This window comes from Triticum urartu, chromosome 5A (genome assembly GCF_056163025.1).
Source record: "Triticum urartu cultivar PI428250 chromosome 5A, HENAU_Tu73, whole genome shotgun sequence".
NCBI lineage: Eukaryota > Viridiplantae > Streptophyta > Magnoliopsida > Poales > Poaceae > Triticum > Triticum urartu.
In genome coordinates, this window is record NC_141877.1 from 43919608 (window position 1) to 43943168 (window position 23561).

The 23561-nt window shown below is 43.6% G+C and overlaps 3 protein-coding genes across 3 annotated transcripts; 1 reads left to right on the top strand and 2 right to left on the bottom strand.

Annotated features, from left to right (window-relative positions):
• Nucleotides 1-2266: 2266 nt before the first annotated feature.
• Nucleotides 2267-3656, bottom strand: LOC125555559 (uncharacterized). The gene is made up of 3 exons (XM_087522576.1): nucleotides 3399-3656; nucleotides 3041-3289; nucleotides 2267-2917 (listed from the first exon to the last, which is right to left on the bottom strand). Exons 2-3 carry the CDS (start codon nucleotides 3218-3220, stop codon nucleotides 2576-2578), a joined length of 522 nt encoding a protein of 173 aa, XP_087378702.1. The 5' UTR covers nucleotides 3221-3289; nucleotides 3399-3656; the 3' UTR covers nucleotides 2267-2575.
• A 14472-nt stretch (nucleotides 3657-18128) lies between these two features.
• LOC125555560 (protein FAR1-RELATED SEQUENCE 5) lies at nucleotides 18129-21634 on the bottom strand. The gene is made up of 7 exons (XM_048718469.2): nucleotides 21423-21634; nucleotides 21183-21308; nucleotides 20426-20690; nucleotides 19631-20321; nucleotides 19066-19523; nucleotides 18662-18949; nucleotides 18129-18579 (listed from the first exon to the last, which is right to left on the bottom strand). The coding sequence occupies exons 1-7, from the start codon at nucleotides 21467-21469 to the stop codon at nucleotides 18181-18183; spliced, it is 2274 nt and encodes a 757-aa protein (XP_048574426.1). The 5' UTR covers nucleotides 21470-21634; the 3' UTR covers nucleotides 18129-18180.
• Nucleotides 21635-21825: 191 nt separating this feature from the next.
• On the top strand, nucleotides 21826-22682 carry LOC147967876 (uncharacterized). Its single transcript, XM_087523294.1, has 2 exons — nucleotides 21826-21999; nucleotides 22069-22682. The coding sequence occupies exons 1-2, from the start codon at nucleotides 21826-21828 to the stop codon at nucleotides 22414-22416; spliced, it is 522 nt and encodes a 173-aa protein (XP_087379420.1). The 3' UTR covers nucleotides 22417-22682.
• The last annotated feature ends 879 nt before the right edge of the window (nucleotides 22683-23561 follow it).

Genomic DNA, 23561 nt, shown 5'->3' on the forward strand with positions numbered 1-23561 from the left:
TTTAATGTGCACTGGCCAAGTTGTATGCCCCGATCTACTTTTGGTCGTGGTTGTTGCTGCATGCTTCAGAGCGAGGAATCATGGAAATGAAATCATATTTTCTTCTTTCTACAATTCAGATCATGACTTCCTTGGTTGCATACAGAGATATTTTTACATGAGTTTTTTTTACCATAGTCATACATGGTTTAAGAACAAAGTACAAACACGTGAGGCTAGACCTCTAGCTGGAGCCATATGAATGATACTAAAAAGTTGAACATGCCATGTATATATGTATTTAGAAGAATCGGAGGCTCATTTCATGGAAAATTGTAGGTCTATGTAATATCATATGTGTTTTATGACTGATTTTTAAATCTATAACATGTGAAGTATTTATTTTTCGGATTCGCCACTCACAAAATAATGCATGTTACACATTTACCTATTAACTCGCAAAAAAGACATATGTGATCAAGGAGTCTCGTGATTTGGGTTGCATCCACTACTCACTTCCTTGAAATACCCCCATGAAAAATGTGTCATACTTTAAATAAAATTACCGTATTGGTACAACATATGTTTACTATACCACACAATATCAAATTCAAATTTGATACAGTAATTAGATAAGAAAAATTGAATACTTATAGTGACGTATGGTCATATTCAGAACACTATTAAACATGCTACTATCCACCCACATATATCTCTCTCATTAAACCATGGATCAAATTAGAATTTGAATTGCCCTAATATTCCTATATGTAAGTGGTGATTGTCCTAAAAGAACCGATAACTTTATTACCTCAACTATTCACCGAGTGTAGGCTCCATCACGAGCAACTTAAATCAGATACATTCGAGCCCTCAACTTCTGGTATTTTGAAAAAAAATTGTTCCTCAAAGTGGCTTTAACTCGTACAATGATAGTTTTATCTCATGTGGTGCCTAGATAAAAGTTACCTTCAAACATCATTTCACTAGATACTTTTATCTTATTTACCAAAATTCTGAATTAGCAAATGGTAAATATAATGATAAGAAATATAGGTAAATAAAAAATTGGAGATTTAGTGAAAACAACATTTGAGTTTCTTCTTAAAATTGTATGTCTTTTATACTTTGATGGTTTTAAGAACCTATGGTTGTTTTTTAATATGGAAAATAGTTTTAAAACTTAAAGTTGTGACATGTCTTACACAAAGGTGTCATATCAGTCAAAATGTTTAAATGGTGAAACGCACTAGAGAGAACAAATGTAGAGAGCATTAAGAGTTCATCGTTACAATTATCCAGTGTAATAACTCGAAGACCAAATCGAGAATAAAAAAAGTATAGAGACCCCCCAAAAATATTTTTTCTAAGAAATCACTTTCTTTACCATTTATTTTCTAAAAACTTGGGATTTCAAAATATTTTCTAGAGGGTTTGATGTACTAGCTAGGTGCACATAACAACATGCTGTGAGAGCAACCGATGTTATATCCATCTTTCTGTATCCATTAGTTCTGCCATGTTTATTCGAAAAATATAATGCACAATAAAAATCATATTGAGGTATTTGATGGCATAAGAAAATTGTACCCCATTCCATAATATAGTGTGAATTGGTTTTCTCAAAAGTCAAGTTCCATAAAGTTTGACCAATATATGCAATTATATCGAATATATACAATATGGACATACATTTCTATCCAATGGTAACGAATTGGTATTGTGGATGTGGAAAATTATTTTCTATAAACTTGGTCAAAGTTTAAAAAGTATGAATTTGCAAAAATCTAGCATCCAATATACTTTGGAACAAATGGAGTACTTATCATTGTGGTTTGACATTTATACTGAACCAAAAGAAAGTTTAAAACGTTATTGTGCTTTCCAATACACTATTTTGAACTTGTTCCGAAAACGGCATTAATAAATTTGCTTTCTCACGATATTAAATTTAGCAATGGCAATAGATGAATAGAATATCAAAAACATTATTCTTTTGTCCAACGTTTTCACCAGAACGATAAAGGCGGCGCCCTCGCAAAAGTGCGGAAGTTCACCCAAGATAGCTAGCTACTACACTTGAATTTAGTATGTCACAAATCGTGTCACACTCAATTGTATGTAGCCACCCCCAGCCCAGCCCAGCCGATCAAGAGTGTCAGGTAAGGTCACTCTGCATCCAAAAATCCGGCCGGACCAAACTCACTGCTGAACCCCGGCGGAATACATTCATATACGCCAGCGGTTGCATACATATGTACTTAAACAGGAGTAACAATTTCACCAACATCAATTATACTGAAACTGGATCATATAACTCATGTCTGATAAGTACACTGCAGGGAAACGTTCAATACATCAAAGACGACCACAGTCCACGCTAACTAGTATAGTCGATCATATTCAGACATACCGCACTTCATCGATCAATAGTTATAGTATATAATGCATACTCTACTTTATTAGTATTCCATAGAACTAGCTAGGTACTCATCACTTCCTCAGTACAGTACCTCATGAACGAACTGATCCATGGACATGATCGGCTGCAGCTAGCTGAACTTATCGATCGGCTGATTCTGCTTTGCCCTGCTCATCAGTTGCCACCTCCGAGGAGGAGGCCCAGGAAGCAGAGGAGGTCACCCCCCGCGAAAATGATGAGGTCCGCCGTGCACAAGATCCTGGCGAAGACGTATCCTGGGTCGGCGGCCAGGATGAGGCGGACGTGGACGGCGTACATGCAGTGGCCGAGGAAGGTGACCACGAGCGCGAGGTAGGCGAGGGCGCGGCGGACCCAGCGGCGGCGGCACGGGAGCTGCAGCGCCAGCGCCGCCGCTGCCGCCTGGAGTAGGGCGCAGCAGAGCATCCTGAACCAGAGCGCGCTCTCCTCGGCGGCCCCGGCGTCTGTCCACTGGACGCACCGCAGGACGTAAGAGGACTGCACCCACCCAGACGAACACCACACCGGACCCAATCATGAACATGGTGGATCGATCGGAAGGAAATTCGCAATGTCCAGAAAACCGGCAAAGCGGCCGTAGTTACATAGGCGACCGCGTACCTGGCTGCAGCAGACCTGGTACTGGCCGAGTGCGTAGGTGACCGCGTGGCCCAAGGCGAAGGACGCGAGGGTGCCGCAGGCGGTGAAGAGCGCCCATCCGCTGGCCCGCCGGACGGCAGCCGGGATGGTCTTGGTGGCCACGGTCGCAAGCAGCGGATCACGGGTCTTGTTGCCGTCCATGGCGATGGTGGAAGGATCAACTCCAAGTCCAGCTGCTAGCAATGCACGGTTAGTTCCTTGTTCCGTTTTCTGTTTGCAAGAGAAACAAGAAGAAATATTTCAGTGAGAAGATGCAGAGGAAGAAAGATTTCTCAAGGCGTCTGCTCGGATGGGACGGATGGAGGGGGAGGGGACTCACCGTCGCTGCTCGAATGGCTACTTCTCAAGGCGTCTTGGTGGTGCCGGAGCTTGGGAGCTCTGTTTATGTAGCCTTGCAACGCAGCTGCTATCCTCTGATCCGATCCGAGCGGAGTCCAGTCTCCAATCTCTAGTGCAGTGCGGTCTGTGAACAAGCAAGCACGTGATGGTGTGATGATCTCATCTCATCTCATCTCATGGGCAGGGCAGTGATGATCGATGAGCAGAGGAAACAACCGGGAAGCTTCGTGCATTGCACAGAGCGCGTATGTGGGTGAAGCTCAGCACAGAGCCCACACAGGCACATGCATAAAATACAGTACATGGCAGTGAAAAGCTAGCTAGCTACCTAGCTCATTCTAGCCGCACAGAGCACGGTAACTTTTCAACTAGTGCCCGCAAAAAAAAACTTTTCAACTAGTGTGATTTCTACTACGTAGTACTACTCAAGTAGCATACCATCTTTTGACTAGTGTTTTTTTTTACGTTAGATATAGTTAGCCGGGTCGTACTAAGCAGAACCTTAATTTTGAGTTACATTGCGAGAAGTAGTATTGGGTTTTGATGATCCATTCAGTAACTTATTTTTGGCCTCGATTGCCTAGTGTTAAACCACTTGCCTGATAGTTAGAGTGGTATGTCATCGCACCATGCTAGTGACTACATGCATGTCACTAGTGTTATTACGAGAGGTTGGGCTCCAAAGCTCAACACGTTTTTCCGTCTCAAAAAAGGAAAAAGTCTACAAGCTTGACCCGTCAAAAGCAGAAAAAGGGTGATCATGACTGCTGACAATGACCAACGCTTCTCCATCGTCCATCTATCTCTTTTTTTTTGCCCGCCCAACAAAACAAACCTATGCAAAGCAATCGCAAAACTTGACAAATCTAACTAATTTGACCTGTGGACGAAATCAAATCACAGAATGAACTGGCCGTGAAACTATTTCACGCGGCTGACTTTTTTGTGTGACGCCCGACACGAAGGCGCCATACTACATTGTGCAACGCCACATGGATAGGCGCTACACGCCTGGCCAGCGTTGCACCCCAGACTACCTAAAAATTGCTAAGTCATTCTGCAGAGCCTAAGAGCTATACAGTGCAGCGCCTATCTCTCAGGCGCTGCACTAGTGGTTGCACTACAAATTGAAACAACCACTAGTGCACCGCCTAGAAGTTAGGCGCTGCACACTGACTTAGTAATTTTCGGATCACACGGGTGCGACGCTGGCCAGGCGTGTAGCGCCTATCTGTGAGGCGTTGCACAGTATAGTGTGGCGCCTTCGTGTCGGGCGTCACACAAAAAGGTCAGCCGCGTGAAATAGTTCCACGGACAATTCATTCTATGATTTGATTTCGTCCATAGGTCAAATTTGTCAATTTTGCCCTGAAACTTGGCAGCGAGCAACCGAGCTAGCTAGTTTGCTTTATTCAAGTGAGATCGTCATAACTAGGTTCTAAGAATGTACGCTATAACTAGGTTATCGACATAAGTTTAATAGGTACATTAAAGCAACTGGCGCTAGGGTTTCTCTTTCTCTTTCCCTCCCCTATCCTTTGCAGCTAAGGCAAACTCTTCCCTTCAGACATCATCGACAAGCATGTGGATTTGCTTCCCCTCTTCCTGCCGCTACGGCGGCCGGTGGCGGGGAGGGGAATCCCGGTGCCTCCACTCTAGTTAGTAGTTTAGGTTTGTGTCAATTTAGTCCTTGTTGGTGTGGTGCTTGGGCGAGTGACGACGCTTCTTCTTTGAGCCTGTCTTCCAGGCTCCAATCCTCCTTGAGTTTGTTCATCTAGACGTAGTCAATGGAGCTACTGCATAGATTCCTACCGTTAGGTTAGGATTTCTTGACATGTGGCGAGGTTTGGTGACGGGTGCTTCAGATTTATTCAAGTGTTCAACGATGATGACTACAGCTCCAGGACGTTGGTCCTTAGGGGCAAGTGTACGGAGACTTCCCGGCTGCCATCTAAAAGGTCAAGCCGGCTTTAGTAAGGGAGCGGTGACAGCGGCGCATTGGCGGCTCCCGCGTTATGTTGGCGGTAGTGGTCATTCGATAATCTCAGAATCTCGATGTAATTTTTATTATGTTTGAGGTGCTTTGTACTTCCAACGTACTTTGATAATATATTAGAATCATTTTCACAAAAAAGAATGCAAGTTGCACTAGAATTCAGATGGGAATTCATATGCACATCAAGTTCTGGATAAATTGTGTAAATTGATCGTGGGAAATTTTGGCATAGGAAATAAATTGACAAGTGTTGAGGCATTTTTGTGTGTCTCTGCGAATTACCTTCAATCATCTCAAATTTTGTCCAGCTGCAACTCCTCTTAGTAAAAGTAGGGAAACACTTGGCTCCCGTCTTCCATGGCCACTGCTGCGCGGAGCCAGCCATTCACCGCCACGGCAACCGTGAAAATGGAATCCCCTCCACCCCCGCATTCCGGACACCCTCGTTAGCGACTGGGAATTGTGTGAACTCGGGCAGCAGCCGCTTTAGTTGGTTCCACGGTCAGCGGAACACTGCTCATCCCCGCGACATTCCCCGTGAGTAAGTCTAGCAGAAGCACGCCAAAGGCATGCACGTCAGGTCTCACCTTTGCTGCCCATGCCTACGCAGCGGTCGCCTGGTAATCGCAGAGCACGGTGCAATCGTCATCAGCAAGGTGGACTAATGTGTCCAGCAGGGGCGGAGACAGGGGGGGGGGGGGGGGGGGGGGGGGGGGCGAGCAGGGGCCTCCAGCAGGGGCGGAGACAAGGGGGGGCGAGCAGGGGCTAGACCCCTGCCAATCGCTCGCCCCCCTCAACCTTTTTGAGCGGGCTGTGTGTATTGTATTTTGCTAATGGCCGCAGCTAATGGTATCATTAGCTCATATAAGGTACTATTATTCTTTGAACCAGGAAACACCGAATATAAACGACCAAAGCCCAATAGCCCATACATCTTGGCGTAGTTGTGGCCAACGATAATGTTGACAATGTGATCGATCCGATTGACTGATTGATCTATGTGCGTGTACTGTTGGATCTTAGGGCGTTTGCCGCGGCCGCCGGCCGCCGCGGGCGCCCTCCGCTATCGTGCGTGTTCTGCTAGGGCGTCTGCCATTGCCGCGGCGGCAGCTCGTCACAACAACGACACCATCCACTGATCTAGAGTCTCCTGTCCGATTACGACTAGACGCAGGCGGATTAGATCAGAAATTCAGAATACGGCTTAGAGGTTGCTAGCCAGGTGACCTGGATCGAAGATATTGGCAGCAGGTACCACTACACACCAGTAGTTTTTTCATGAATTATGATCTTAGTCTGGTCAATTAGCATTGCCTACAAAATAGTGCTTTTGACAATCTGTGCCATTTTCTGATCCACGGCATGAGCTATTTTGCGTGTCTAATATATGCACCGTGGTGAATTTTGATATCCTGTAGTCTTTCGTAGTGAGGAACAGGCCTAATTTGAGTCTAAACTTACCCATTTCTAGCTGGATGTTTGCAATCATCTAAACCTAAAAATCTTATCTTCACTTGCCAATTGAATCGTTGGATTATTTTAAACAAGTAAAAATACTACGGTTGGTCATAACTCCTTCGATGTGAACAACACCAATCAAACAAGCCTTTTCGGCTATGCATGTTTACAAAACAGAATGAAGACGATTTTTTCGACATTACATAATTGTCTATATTGGTATGGAAAAATAGTTGTAAAGTTCACATTATCTACTTGTTCAACACTGGTCGTTGTCAGGCTCAATTTAAGTTAACAGAAACATAACATTTTTTTGTAGCTTCAAATATACATTTTGATGATCATCAACATTATTGTGAGAGTTAACAATGGAGACACATGTATCTGACTCCATTTTCATAATGAAAATGGGGCCATGTGGCCCCTTTGATTAACAAAAATGTTTCATGACTTTTGTGAAAGTTGACTTTTCGCCCCCCTCATGTCCAAATCCTGGCTCCGCCCCTGGTGTCCAGGAAACACATGCACATCTGATGGATCATGTCAGTTAAACGTTGTTATCCCATCTAACGAGTCAATCTTCACTTGATTTTCTAATCAAGAATTCCACTTGATCAATTATAGAACTTATTTTGCAGCATCTGAATTCTGGAGCAAGCAACATTAATTTAATGGTCAAAATTATGTTGATGATCTAGTTATGTCATACATTCTCCGAAGCTCAGTTGGCGCAAAACTAAATTTTTAACTCGCTCACGATAGTCTTTTTTTTTGAAATGGAACACTTGTATTCCATTAAGACACGGCCTGATCGCCGGTCACTGCACTGAGTACATCAGTCGGGTAACTAGTGAACCACTCTTTGCGCTCACCATCAGCTAAGCCCGAACCCATAATAGCCAGCACATGCGCAGGCTTATTACAGGATCTAGTCACATACACCACGCGGGCATCTATGAACAGAGTTTGAAGCCTGAACTTAATGTCACTGAACATGATTCCCAAAGGCGCTAGATCATAGGCGTTAGAGGTAACAGCTTGCATAAGCACCAAGGAGTCAGTCTCGAAGATAGCTCGACCCACTCCAAGCCGATCTGCCATCGATACAGCCTGAGATAGGGCAAAAGTTTCAGCCTGCAAGGCATCACCAAAATCATGTTTACCTCCTGCTGCTGCAAACTGAATATCATGAGCATCGTCTCTGCAAATAAGACCCCAGCCCCCTGCACCAGACCGCTCCGAAAACGCAGCATCAGTGTTAATCTTCACCATATGCTGGGGGGGGGGGGGGGCTTCATCCAGACTTGTTGCTGTGTCATTACGGCCGCTGGCTTAGGAACCAGGAATTCTGTCCATTCATTCACATGGTGCTGAACCGTATAGCGAAACGCTTCGACCTCCAGCCTTTTCTCCCCGTGGTTGCCTCTGTTACGCTCACGATAGTCTTGAAAGCACGTCTTGTTGGGAAGCACATGATATCTCACCACTTTATGCTTTGGTGGAGGCATGCCATCAATGGTCATCACCTTATTTCGTTTTTAAGACGCTTTTCAAGTACATGACAAGGGTCAAGATGACCATGTTGACCTTTTGAGCCCAACACTCATTCTCAACAAAGATAAATAATCTCACAAGATTCTAAAAAAAAAAATCTCACAAATGATCTCATGAAAACCTAATCAAGTATGGCTCATGTAGTAAGACACAATGTAACTCAAAATTGAGATTGCATCCATGCGCTAATCATATGCATCAAAGAATAAAAAATGATATAAAAATCAAACGCGTACAAGCGAGCTGATCAAAATGATTGATGAGCCAAGCGTCGTTACACTGTGTGTACGGGTGTTGGTGTATGGTACTTACCGTAATCATACTAGTTGAAAGTGACCGTGCAGCTAATTGAAACGAGCTGCCATTTCTGTACATGTTGAGCTAGCGTGTTGAGCACTTGAGCTTCACTTACATTTCTGTACATGCATCTCTGCAAAGAGATTAGGCATCCCAGCACTGCATAGCCAAAGGTGGTATACGCGGCTCCCCTTCCCCTCCCCAGACGAAGCTTCTCCCATCGCCCTCGTTCACAGACCCTCTCTCTGTCTCTGCATCACAAAATGGCTTCGCTACTGTGTTGCTTGGCTACTTGAGAAACCCTCGCGCGAGCACGGATTAAACTTGGCAGAATCCCATCCAGCCAGTGACCCCCTCTCCCCGTTGATCATCATCCAACTCTGTCCATCTTTCTTAGCTGGCGTTTGCTTTTCTCGCTGAAATAATGTATTCTTCTTCTTCTTCTTTCGGGTTGAAATTAAGGAGCTAGAAAATTAATCGATCGTTTCTTTCGCGACAGAAAATTAATCAACGGAACTAACGGTGCGTTCTTGTTGTTGCTGGTCTCATCTTCTAGTTCTAGCCACTCTTGTTGGATCCATGGACCGCCGCAAAAGAAGTTTGGATCCACCAAGGACGGCAGCAAGACACCTCATCTGCTGCCTGTGAGTGTGACCGTGAGCGTGACGGTGGCCAAGAGGACCCCGGATGCTGTCCGGCGGGTCATGACTTGGGCGCTCTTCAACGCCTTCGTCTTCGTCGTCTCCTACGCCATGGGCTACGCAATCGACTACGCACTCCACCATTACCACGTCTCCTGCAGCCAGGTAACGCTCACGGTCACACTTGGCTGCATGCCGGGACGTTCTGTACTGGGATTTCCGATCGAATCATGGCCAAGTTGGTGTTCGTCCTGGGCAGTTCTCCTTCCTTCTCCGATGCGACCAGCTGACGGACACGGAGGCCACCGAGGAGGGCACCCACCGGATCGTGATTCTGTGCTGTGTTGCGTTCTAGGTGGCCGCGGCCGCGCTGGTGCTGTGGGCCCCGGGCCGCCGCCGCTGGGTCCTCCATGCCTTAGCCTACATCGCGCTCGTGCTCACTGTGTCGTCAGCCACTGCATGTTTTTCGCCAACGTCTGCCTCAACCACGCTGCCGACCCAGGACACCTCGTCTGTTGGATCTTCTGCACCATTGCCATCGTCTTCTCCGGGGAGGTCAGGTCTGAGAAGCAGGGCAAGCCGTACGTAGCCGATTAGTCCAGTTAGCTGCAGGGGGCCATGTCCATGGATCGGTACCGATGAGTAGTTCTAGCAAAGGAATAATGTACAGATGATGCATTACATATGCTGTGAAGATTGATGGAGTGCCGTATGTGTGAATCAACTAGTGTAATGTTGTTGGATAGAACTACTAAACTATAGTACTCCTTCCATTCCGAATTACTTGTCACAGGTATAGATGTATCTATATGTATTTTAGTTCTAGATACATCAATTTCTGCGACGAGTAATTTGGAACGGAGGGAGTACTAGTTAATATTTGTGTACTGCGGGCTCTATAATCACCTTGGATTGGAGTCGTCTTTGATGTATTCGACATAATTTACATGCTTATATATACGGATATCCAGCTTTGGTATAGTTGATGTTTGTGAAATTGATACTCCACATTCATATGCATGAACTTATATTGTTCTCGGTGTTCAGAACTGTTATTCATTCTCTATGAACCACACTGGCTGGAATTCTTTTTTTGAGAAACTAAACCCTTTATTAAAAATTAATGTTCATGGGATACATATAAGATCGGGCAAAACAGAAAGCCACTCATGACGCCCGGTAGGGGGACAGGAAGCAGCTTTAACAAGGGAGTGCCCCTCTCTATTGTGTTGTCGTTGCTTGTGGATGAACTTGATCTCCCGGAAAGAATGCTGAAGATGGTCGATCTCCGGCAAGATAGATAGTAACATAAGACGAGGGTGCTTCGGAGCCGATATTTGTCACCACTTCGACAAAGTCTGATGCAATGCACACGGACACCGCCACCGCTAGCAGTCATTTAAACTAGGTTAAAATGTCTCGTTCGCTTTTGTTTAGTTGAAATATGTCAAAATTAATGATTTTGGGCCTGATTTGAATGAAAATCATCGGTTTGTATGGAAATCATCCGGTTTGCTCAAACCCTGTTTGAAATGTATGAGGGCACTGTTGGATAACAATAACATCCGAGACTGAAAAATGTTCATCATAATAATTCCGTAGAATAAACAAAAAATTCAGTGAAAAAATCATCAAGACTCATACAAACTTAGCCATTCTTTACTCATTATGCACCGCTTTTCATTGATCTTTCATAAAAATATATATTCATCCAAATTTGCAGGTAGTGAAGTTTTTTCGAAAAGGAGGATTACTCCTGACATCTGCATCAAGCGATGCACACAATTATTTTAGTGTATTGTTCAACTGGACCTGACAAAACAAATACACAGATCAGCCCAAAGCCACCTACCTAACAACCATTGTCGCTACACCTACAAGGTTGATGATGCGCCCTGTCTCGCATCAAGACCCACCATCTAATCTAGTGGCCTCACCAAGCTGTCCACGGGCCATCCAAGAGCATCAACTGGTCTAGCAGACCCTCTACACACACCGCATGTGCATGCTCTAGAATCTGCCGCTCGTTGTCCTACCGAAGTTGAAGCCATATGCTACAAATCAAAATAATTTTCAGGTATAGTGCATGTCAAATCCTCATATTATGCTTCACGTTCCGCATTTTGATCCATGATAACTTCTTAATGGTTTCTACCCTATAAGTAATGAAAACGATGCAGATCGTCGGCCACAACGAGGTTGGCTCGCCGCACCAAGGGGACACCAGTTATCCGGCCACGACGAGGCTAGTATGTCAGCGCTCATGGCCGTTGCGGGGTGGAGCCTTCTCGTCCTCACACACACGTCCACACGTTCTAGATCACCGGCGATGCGAAGCTATACACCACCGATGTGTCTTTCTCCGATGAAGCAAACTACCACTTGATATGCTAACGAGGCAATGTCAAGTCATTCAGTCCGACACTGACAAAGCGGACACCGCAAGGCCGGGCACCGACCAGGCAAAGGCCGTCCACATCTTCATCAACGGACATTGACACAGCGGGGGGATATGGCTAAGCATAGCCGAAGCGATGGACGCATCGCCTCCCCTTCCACTTCGTCACCATATCATCATCGTCTACACCAAGCTCATGGAGAAGACAAGACCAGAAGACGACGACCATTGCAGCAGCTTAATCGGAAGTGGTTTGCGAGATTGACTCGCAGGCGTAATTAGTCGGGAGCTTCTCGAGGTCCCATGAACCAAAACCTCACATTCACCAAAGTCACATTGGCCGCGCCAGCAGGTCATAGAGCGTCCTTCACAGGTGTTTTTTTTTGTAATTTTGTTTCTTGACACGACATTAATAAAATACATTTTTTCCATATCATTTCTTTGTGTACTTAGGTACATTGGCATGCCCGCATTTCGTTTTTATTTTGTCGTGTCAAACATTCATTAAAGAAAATATATTTTTCAAGAATAAAAAAGCACATGACGTGGCCAGCCCATGCGAGGGAGCCATAGACCTTTCCTCAACTATTCCACGCTCAAGATGTGGAATAGGACGTGTCCTATTCTTTGCACGCGGCAAGGAAAGAAAAGTAAATGAAAGGAAAGGAAAGCTAAACCCTCGCCGAGCGCGGCGCCGTCCGTCTCTTCCTCCCGCCCGCTCCGCTGCCATGAACAACCTGCTGACCGTAAGTTCCCTCTCCATCCCCTCTGAACCCTCCCTCATGTTCCTCCTTTCATCTCTTCACGCTGCTCAATTGCTTCGCCGACGCCAAGCGCATGAGCTTCAAATTCCTCAAGGAACCGTTCGCCAGGAATCGGCTTACTTGCTCAGATCTGCTTAGCTCCAACTAGCAGGAATTATCTGTCCTTCCTTTTGGGATGTCTGTGCATGGAAGGACCGACGCTTATTCTGATTTTATCCAGCTTTATGTTTAGCAAGCACTCGAGTCTCAAAATTTCATTCACTTTTTGTTTGTTAGGTTGAAAACAACACATAATGCTGGTCACATTACTTATTTGAACTCTCAAATTAACTTCAGAATGTTCTTTTGGCATTTAAACTTTGGCATTACATACATGGTCTCCGTCGTGTTTTGGTTTTCAAAGTGACAGCTCAAATACTGTTTTTTTCGCAGTTTATCTCCTCTGCTAGCACCACATAAGCTTTAGTAATACTCTCTTGGGACCAGTTATAATAATGTCAATGCTTTATTTCTGCACGATCCTGTCCTATTGGTTTGGTAGGTTTTTGCTGATGATGAAAGTAGCAGCACAAATGCACAATTGGTAATAATGTCAGATCGAATTCATAGCAATCAAGCAAGCCTTCGTGCAGGTGCTGCTGTGCATTACATGTTCTCTAAACACTCCGATTTTGCAGGATTCCTTTGAGCTTCCCCGATGGGATTCCTCAAGAGATGGGGGGGATGTTGAAATGGGGATGCATCAGCCCAACGCCTCTGATAATTTAAAAGGCTTCTTCAAGAAGGTGCACGCGAAACTCTCTAGTAGTCTCCAAGCTTTTAATTCTGGGCCAATACGACAAATATGTAGGCTGATTATCAGTTTTGGGGATTTACCGATTAAACATAACATATCATTTTTCACAAATATCATCCGATATTGACCGAAATATCGATCGATTTGGCCGATATCTGACCCGATATGACCACTGATATAGACCGGTACCTCGATGAACACTATTTATCATAAAATAGTGAAAATAGATAAAGTATGTACACCTCCATCTTATTATCAAAGAAATGCATAATGTTTTGTAGAAACATATATATATATATATATATATATATATATATATAACATATTGTTTTTAATATTAGAGTGACGATTTTGAGAATCTGTCTAGAATATTTTCTTACTTAACAAATTCACAAACTAGGAATTTAAATTTGCTGGAGCATTGACGCCATACATTTTGTTTTACTAAAAATACATTTTTGAACCAGAATATTGAAAAACAAATCCAAATATATTTTCTCCTATATATCTACATATCGTCCGATATATCACCCGATATCCGACATCCGATATGTTCAAGCCAAACCGATACAAACCCAATATATGATATTTTGAACCTTGCTAGTCTCTGATGTTATTTGTCCAGTTTTGCACTAGTTCAGATTAATGACATGTGATGTTGCTTTCATACACACGCAGGTTGAAGGAATTGAGAGCCTAGTAGCTAAGCTGACGAGTCTATTGACTAAGCTCCAGGTCCAACCCATTCTAATTTCCTTATTTCTGCTTCTGCTTCTTCTGATGTTATTGTGCTCAAATACTGATTCTCATAGTAATAATGGAATCTGTGTGCCTTTGCTTGCAGCCTGCAAATGAGGAATCAAAAGCAGTTACAAAAGCAAGCGCCATGAAAGGTTACAGCTCCAAATCTTATCTTAATGAGTTGAAAATTTTGCTTTACTTATAGTCACGCACAACAATACATTTTTGTAGCAATTAAGAAGCAAATGGAGAAAGATATTGATGCAGTGATGAAAATTGCTCGTATGGCAAAAACAAAAATTGATGAACTGGAAAAAGATGTATGTTATTCTTCTTTCCTAGCTGTATCCGCATCTGCATAAACTAAAAGACGGATATGCTGCTTATGGTTTTCTCTTTGCCCCTATGCTATGTCACAGAACTTATCTAACACGGAGAAACCTGGATGCGGGAAGGGCTCTGTGGTAGATCAATTAAGGGAACAGACTACTGGGTAAATTAAATTTACTGTCGATTTGTGTTTCCAGTATCTTGCCTGCATGAATTAGCTTCTCCTTTTTTGCGAAAATGAATTATTACTTATTCACTGTGCTTACTGATTGATCTGTACAGAGCAGTGAAAAAGAAGTTAAAGAAACGGATGGACGATTTTCAGGTAGTGCTTCCCTCTAACTTGAATGTCCAAATTGGCATGTATGTGATAATTTTCCTTTTCTGTCTGTGAATAAATAAATGTTCCCTCTAATGCTAATCATAGTCTTTAGATACACACAAAAAAACTTAAAACCAGTCATTATTTCTATTTACTACTTGGGCTATTTGATTTGATATTCCCTCATAGAGCAGCAGGGAAAAACTACTCTGCTTTCCCATGTCTATGAGCCATGAGCCATCCAAGCATTCAGCTATATGAATTCTGAAACATCTGGCTGTTCATTAGCGGTGGAAGTGTCTTCGTTGATGCTTATATGTTCTAAAAAGTAAAAGAAAGAGTTTTGCAAATTGCCCTCCTTTCGACTTTCAGTAACTTTACAAGAATGTTTCTTAGCCATTATGGTAGATTATTGATAGTATGCTATCAGCCTGATGTCTCTGAAGGTGAAATAATATAATGTAATCTTGCAACTATGTGAGTGACACGGTGTTGTTACCCTCTGATGCAGGTATTGAGAGAATCAACGAAAATGTTGGGCAGGACCATGGTCCAGCCGGACCTATGCTCGGAGACGTTGATCCCTGAACACTGTTTCTATGGATCTGTGCATGGTTGAGTAAACAATTCGTGGCGGGAAGAGTTAGTATGTTAAACAATGCATGGCTAGAGCTGTTGGAGGGAGTTGGCGGGTGTGGTCATGCATGGCGCGAGTTGTTTAGTCTATGTCATGAGCTATGAATTGCTAAGCAGGCCTACTCAATTTTTTATACACTAGGCAATACAATAGTCAGAATGCATCGGGCATGGCAATGCCGTCCTCATGCATGAGCAACTGTTCACTACTTGTTTATTTGCTTGATATGCGTGACGACTCTCTCCCCAAGAGAAGCATTGAGTAGGCTAAGGTATCCGATGCAAGGATCTTCCTCACCCAGACCTCCTCCTCCTCCTACCATTTATCCACTCCAGGGCAAGGTTTTGGATCCCAAGCGAGCCTTTTTTCTCGAGGGGCACCGAAATTCACGGTTCCCACGGTAACCACGAAATACCGGAAAAAATTCGGACGAAATTCAAAATCAAATTTTGAATTCAAATATTTCAAAGTTGATATAGATAAACTTTTAACTCTATGATATCACAGTCTTTCTCCTAGCGTAGTGGCTCAACACACGCACCCACCGATGCCGCTTGGTCAGAGATTTCGAGTTCGACTCCTACGGCTCCAGAATTTTTCAACTCTGTTAGTTTTTTACTTTCGCATTCTAAAAAAAAAAGAAAAAGTGTGGAAGGTAAGACTCGAACCCGCGACATGCAGCTCCACAAAGCAAGCCTTTGCCACTATGCCACCGATGCCGCTTGGTCAGAGATTTCGAGTTCGACTCCTGCGGCTCCAGAATTTTTCAACTCTGTTAGTTTTTTACTTTCGCATTCTAAAAAAGAAAGAAAAAGTGTGGAAGGTAAGACTCGAACCCGCGACATGCAGCTCCACAAAGCAAGCCTTTGCCACTATGCCACCGATGCCGCTTGGTCAGAGATTTCGAGTTCGACTCCTGCGGCTCCAGAATTTTTCAACTCTGTTAGTTTTTTACTTTCGCATTCTAAAAAAGAAAGAAAAAGTGTGGAAGGTAAGACTCGAACCCGCAACATGCAGCTCCACAAAGCAAGCCTTTGCCACTATGCCACCGATGCCGCTTGGTCAGAGATTTCGAGTTCGACTCCTGCGGCTCCAGAATTTTTCAACTCTGTTAGTTTTTTACTTTTGCATTCTAAAAAAGAAAGAAAAAGTGTGGAAAGTAAGACTCAAACCCGCGACATGCAGCTCCACAAAGCAAGCCTTTGCCACTATGCCAGTGTGAGCGCTGTTGCTACATGAGAGATGCTGCTTATTTAACAGCAGAGTGATCGTTTGAATTCAAATTTCAAAAAAACTCGAATTTTTTTGCTTGGTATGAGTGTTTTCCGTGGGGTAGCGGTAAACGCGGTAACCGCTCGGGATCGCGAAATTTCGAGCGGTACCCAAAACAATGCTCCAAGGCTCACAAGGTCTCTCACATAGTTCTTCTCAACAAAGGAGTGTGACAGTGTGTTTGTGTTTGCGGCCATCGGGACAGTGCTGCCTCGCCAGGCTGGGACTTGTCTAATACAGCGACGGACCTTGGTATGTACCTAAAACAACTTGCTCATGTTGTTCTTTCTCTATTCTTGCCGGTTCTAGTTAGATCGAGCTCATGCTGTTCTATCTGTATTCTTCATTCTGTTTCGTGTACATGGATACGACTGTAGTTGGGCGACGAAGAAGAGGCTGGAGTAGTTGGGCTAGTGAAAATATACAAGAGGGTATCCATTTAGAAATTATGAGAGAAATGGGTCAAAAATGTCCGAAATTATGGGTGTTGTTCTTTCTCTGTTCTTGCCGGTTCTAGTTAGATGGAGCTCATGATGTTCTATGTGTATTATTCATTCTGTTTTGTGTACATGGATACGAGTTTAGTTGGGCGACGAAGAAGAGGCTCGAGTAGTTGGGCTAGTGAAAATATACATGACGGTATCCACTTAGAAATTATGGGAGAAATGGGCCGAAAATGTCCAAAATTATGGGTGTTATTCTTTCTCTGTTCTTGCCGGTTCTAGCTAGCTGTAGCTCATGCTGTTCTATCAGTATTCTTCATTCTATTTTGTGTACATGGATACGAGTGTAGTTGGGCGACGAAGAAGAGGCTCGAGTAGTTGGGCTAGTGAAAATATACATGACGGTATACACTTGTAAATTATGGGAGAAATGGGCCGAAAATGTCCGACATTATGGGCCGAGAAGTACTAAGAATAAAACCTTTTTTTGCTTTATAAATAAACTCTGTGTATCCAGAATAATATGTTTTTGCTCTATAAATAAACTCGAGAACAAATGAATAACCACACTTATATATCTCTGATTTTTGTTGATATGATTGTGGACTTGTATTGAACAAATCATGGATATACCAGAATTGTCAGATGAGGAGTTTGAACGCAGCGATGGCAGCTGTCCGACATCCAGGTGCTCCACCAAACTCGTATTCAAGGTCATATCCTCCTTTGATGATTTCAAAAGGAAAATTGTTACCGAAATGGGGTTTGAAGGTTTACTAAAATTTCCCTTGCTGAACAAATTGAACTTGAAGTTTTCAGTGTGGTTACTGAGCAAAATTATTGAGATTAGACGTATGATAATTATAGATGAAAGTAGGCAGTACAAAATGAGTCCTAAAGATGTGAAAAACGTTTTCGGCATCCCATGTTCAGGAAGGAGGGTCCTAGAAAAGATTTCTGATGGCAAGCAGGGCATAGTTTATTTGATTAGGAAGCGTTTAGGCATGGAGAAGAAGGATGGTCATAGCCTCAAGGCTGCACAAAAAATACTAGAGAAGCAGTATAGGAACCCAATGTCACAAGAGGAAATAAAAGTGTTCAAGACAGCTTTTATCATCTCCATGCACGATTACGTCCTTTAGACAGCACACGTTGTGGAGGAAACAGTTGGGTTTCTGACCCAACATCAGTTATGGTATGCCGGACAGGATTTGCTTGTTCGGCGATAGTATCAATAAGCATATCTGAAGCCTTCTTACTTGCAATTTGTTCTTTTGCCTCGCATATAGCTGCGAACGCCGTTTGGAATGACTCAGACCCGGACTCTGCCTCCTTGATAAGGTCCATAGCAGCCACATACAGAACATTTCTTCTATACGTAATTTGAGAAGACAGCTCCCCCAATTCACCCTCATTTGCCAGGTGCAGCGGCCTTGATTCCCTTGCCCATAAAGTCCATCGTTTGACTACATTCCTTGATGGAATCTTGCCAATATTGTTCTGAACTAAGACCTAAAAAAATAAATTTGTGAGTCAGATGTGCAATCATTACTATAGTGCTGTATAAATGAGATTGAGACGCATGACATAGGACCTTTAATGAATGGCAGCACAGCAATCCGACATGATCAAAAAATCCACAATCACATGTGACAAGATCCCAACCGTCCTCCACTTTGACAGTGAATATTTTTTTGTCATAATCAGTTAAGGCTAGTTGCGGCGACAACTTGACCTTGTAGACATGACCAGGCTTGGAACGGCGTGCATCAAAAGAGCCAGATCTAAAAAGTTCGTGTGAAAATTTTTCGTACAAGGCCTTCGCGTACACAGCCGCTGCATCTATCTCGATAGTAGCGCCAATTACAAGCCGTCTGCGTGTCTGTTATTCAGTAGAATAAGTATATAAATGCGTGAGATAAAATAAAATGACATCAGATAGTAGCTTGATTATTAATCATGCTATACGAAAAAAAATACATGCATGATCTTTTATACCTGCTTGCTGACATAGTTTGCCTCGTCCTCTGCCTGGCTCCTGGATTCAAGCAATTTGTTGTACTGCTTAACAAACAAGTGCATTGGGGATGATCTGCTGATGAACTTTTTCAAGAGATGATTCGCACTCTCGCTCCGTTGCGTGCTGGTCATTCCGGCACAGAAAGTGCCCATGAAGTATGGCATTGCCCACATGTCCCTCCATTTGAAAATCCTGCGAAGGTACTTGTTCCCTTGAAGCTTGTATTTTTTAATCAATTGATGCCACCTCCGCTCAAATGATTCTACATCCATCTCTTCATTTACTATCGCGTGGAATTCCTTCTTGAAGACAGAATGTTTGCTGTACACATGTCCAATTTTCTCTTTCAACACCTTTAACACATGCCATCTGCACCATCTGTGACGGGTGTGGGGCATTGTAGTTCGTAAAGCATTTTGCATAGCTTTGCATTGATCTGTAGGAGTACAAAAGAAAAGTGATCAAACTAAGGCGAACATATAATAGCATATGTATAACCTGATAACCTACGACAATGTATGAAGACAACTTTTATAATCTGACCTGTCAATATAGTAGTAGGATGTTTCCCATCCATCAAGTCAATAAAATTTCTGAATGCCCACTCAAATGTAGGAGTCTTTTCATCAACCATGAGGACGCCACCAAAAATAATAGACTGGAAATGGTTATTGACACCAACAAAAAGCCCAAATGGCATGTTATACAGGTTGGTCCTGTAAGTGGTATCGAAAGTAACCACCTCACCAAAATGTGCATAATCTAGACGATTTTTACCATTACACCATATTACTGTTTTCACCCTGCTTTCACCGTCTACTTGCACGCAAACTTTGAAGTCCGGATCTTTGGCACTCATATCCTGAAGTATACTAGTGGTTTTGGCCATATCATCGGCGATAGAATCATGAGCTATGCTTGCACACAGTGTTCTCAGTGTCTGCTTTCTAAAAGGCACGCCTAAAGAAGATCCAAGACCTGACCCTAATATGTTGTATATCTGATCAAATCTGATGTTGTTCTCCCTGAGGTTACGAATAAAATCCTTTGCTAAAGGACTTATGACGCTATGTGATTTCCACTGTTTTTTCTCACCACACTTCACAGATAGTGGGTGATTGTGCTTGTTAATGAAAACGGTCACATACCATCCATGGTCGTCAGTTCGATGTAGTCTTATACGAGCTTCACAACCAGTGCGGCATGTTGTTGTGTTTGGCCTTTCTTCTTTGCCCTGTGTTAATGGTAACGACACAGAGTCATAGGCAGAAAAAAAGTAGTATGAACCACTAAACCGACCGAGACCATACAAACAATTAAGTTTAAAATGATGCATACCGTGCACTGGCAAACGATGTCCTGCATTGTTCTGTATTTTTTGCTATTAGTGCTACTCTTTCCATAGCGAATACCAAAGCCACACTCCCAAGAGAACATGTTGTAGAAATCATAAGCTTCATCCTTTGAATCAAAAATTGTTCCAACACTTGGAACAAAAACATCTGCATCGCCCCTAAAAGCAGCGCGTTCCACACACTTTTGGAACGGACTTTTTACTGAAGGGGCAATTCTGTAGTCCAGTCCTTCAAACGCTTCCCGCTTACTACAAGTTGCGGCAAAAGAGTTAAAGAGTAGTTTACAATAACGTATTCATCCAGCAAAAATGTAGAGAAACAAAACAACCTTGGAGTATTAAAAACATGACCTTCTTGCACCGTGCACTTAAAAAAGACTCTGCTAAAAATATTATTTTAACATGTTTTTTTGGCATATTATGCTTAAAAAACTCTGCTAAACCTGTATTTTTAGTGAACAAATAAGTTTTTGCCAAGAACATCCTGATGTACCCAAGAAATTTATGAAGTTTGACGGCGGCAAAATACAGTCTAAAGATAGTACCCATGAAAAAGAACTAGCTGGTATCTACACACAACACCTGGAGTTTGCTGATGGTTCACACTAATGAACTACTTAACAACAAAACGACACTTGCCAGTTCATATATTATGCCGTTATCACCATCGTACAGCACAGAAAAGAAACTTCTAACAATAGTTAAACAATCGCAGTAGAAAAATAAATCAAAATGTACTACCTTTTCCGCTTCGGTGCCGATCTTCCAGATTGCAGTTCTGAAAACTCTAGATTCGTTGTGATTGAGTCAACAACACCACAGCCAGGATTAGAACAAGCTGATAGCTCGGTGCCGCCTTTGTTTGATCTGCAAGGAGGGGGTCGCAGGTGTTTGAATCATTTTTTCAGGGGGGAAAAAACTAAGTGTGCAAATCAAACATGAGACGGCATCTTTATGATGGCTACTGAACGGGGTAAATACCTGTTAGAGAGCGCATCCATGCTGGCAGGAGTTAGAGCAACGGCCATGTGCTGTCGGTCTACAGAGGTGTCTTCTTCGCGGCCATGGATGGAGCTCTCATGCTGCGAGCAAAGGGGTTGTGGGGCAAAATGGGCTCCTCATCCGCAATAAGTAGCAGCCTGGAAGATGAACAGTATCACAGATGAATGAGCAGAGGATTGCTTTTTTTATTCATCGGGCATTGGCCCATGTGCTAAAGTGTTTGGATAGGTGTGCCATCCATCATTACGAAGGAAAGAAAAAATAGCCTCTGGAGGCCTAGGGGTGTGCAGGCTAATCGGTTGCAATCAGAGAGACTAATGAGGCCTTGGGCTGATTAGGCCTTAATCGGTTCTTTTTGAATTCAAATGGTACACGCATCCACATGCAACAAGGCTGGGCGATCCTACGGCGTGGACCATGGGTTCGGCCCAGAATCTCGCCTCTCGTCCGCGCGTGGGCGCTCTTCACCGCCGGGCTCACCGCGTTCTCCTTGGCCGTGGGCTACTCAATCGCCCACGCGCACGCACTGGACCACTTCCACGTCCCCTGTTGGCAGGTAACGACCAGTAGTGATTCCCCTGTGTTCCACTACCCTTCTCCTTTCTGCCTTGCGTTCTGAATTGAGAGAATTTCCCCTCCCCTGCCACTGTTTTCCTTTCTGCCTTGTGAGACGGACGCGGAGGAGGCCGCGGTGAACGCCCTCTGGTTCGGGGTGCTGTCCTGCGTCCTCACCTGCCTCGCGCCCGGGGCGGTGCTGGCGCTGCGTTTCCGGTGCCGCCGTCGCTGGGTCCGCCGCGTCCTCACCTGCCTCGCGCTTGCGGTAGCCGTCATCGGCCACTGCTTGTACGCCACCGCAGGCTGGCTCTTCCTCGTCGCCCGCCCAGGAGACCTCTACATCGGGATGTGCTGTATTCTGGGCATCTTCTTCATCCCCATCAGCTTCCTGGCCCTCCTCCTGGGAGGTGAGGAGTAGAACTGAGAAACAGGGCAAGCACTTGCCGATAGTTCAGCTAGATGGAGAGCATCTGCTACTAGTAGGTGCTGTGATGAACTGATGACTGACTGATGAAGTGATGAGTAGGTAGTTCTAATGAATAATTAATGTAGAGTATGCATATTATGCTCGTTGGTACGTACTACATTTCTGTACCCTGGAGCATGGATCAATTGTGGTCGTCTTTCTCTGTGGTATGATCAGACATGAGTTATATATATGCATGCTTATATATATCCAGCTTCCTTGGCTACAATTAATTGATGTTGGTGAATTTGGTACTGTAGTTTATATGGATTATGACTTAATCATGTTGTTTGTGTTGAAAATTGGTTTCCATTCATTCCTGCAACAGTCGGGTATAACAATGTAATCCATCAGGTTCAGCTGGATTTTTGGTGAGGAGTTGATCTATGACTTGGGAGTGTCATGCTTGCGATTGAGCTCCATCTTAATGAAATGAGGAGTTAGTTCAGTCGTAATAATGCAATCCATCTCGTTATGCCGTACATACCCTCAACCTTTGTGCTAAACATATATATTTTATCGGTCATAGCAACAACCGTTTAGAGGTACGAACTTTTGATACGTGAGCGTGTGAGGGGTTAGTTCAGTAGGATCTTTGTTCGTTGTGTTGGATTTTAACATGTTCAAGATTGATTTTCCATGTGTTCATAATAGTCAAAAACGATGCCCATCTCACTTTGTTAAAGCAACTAGATATCCATGTAGACTCGGATCGCGTGAAAGCATCTGAATATTGTTCCATTAGACAAAGCGTATTCATGCAGAGGAGCTGATCTCTTCTCTGGCAAATTGTTAAAGTGAAAGAAGAAAAGCAATAGAGAATGGATAAAGTTTGTTGTCCTTGTATAGAAATTAGGCAAAGTTGTGAAGAGGGGGGAAATTTAGCACACTTAAGACAATACCTTGAAAACTTGAGTTGTTGGGTAGCATGTGATGTCTTATCACTTTGTATCGGTGGAGTCATGCATGTCCTCAATCGTCATTATCTTCTTTCCTTTTTTGACACGCTTTTTGAGTAGATGAAAAGAGTCGAGCTAAACCGCATAGATCTTTAGAGCCCCACTTCTCTTTTTTTGCAGGAACACTTCCCATTTTCG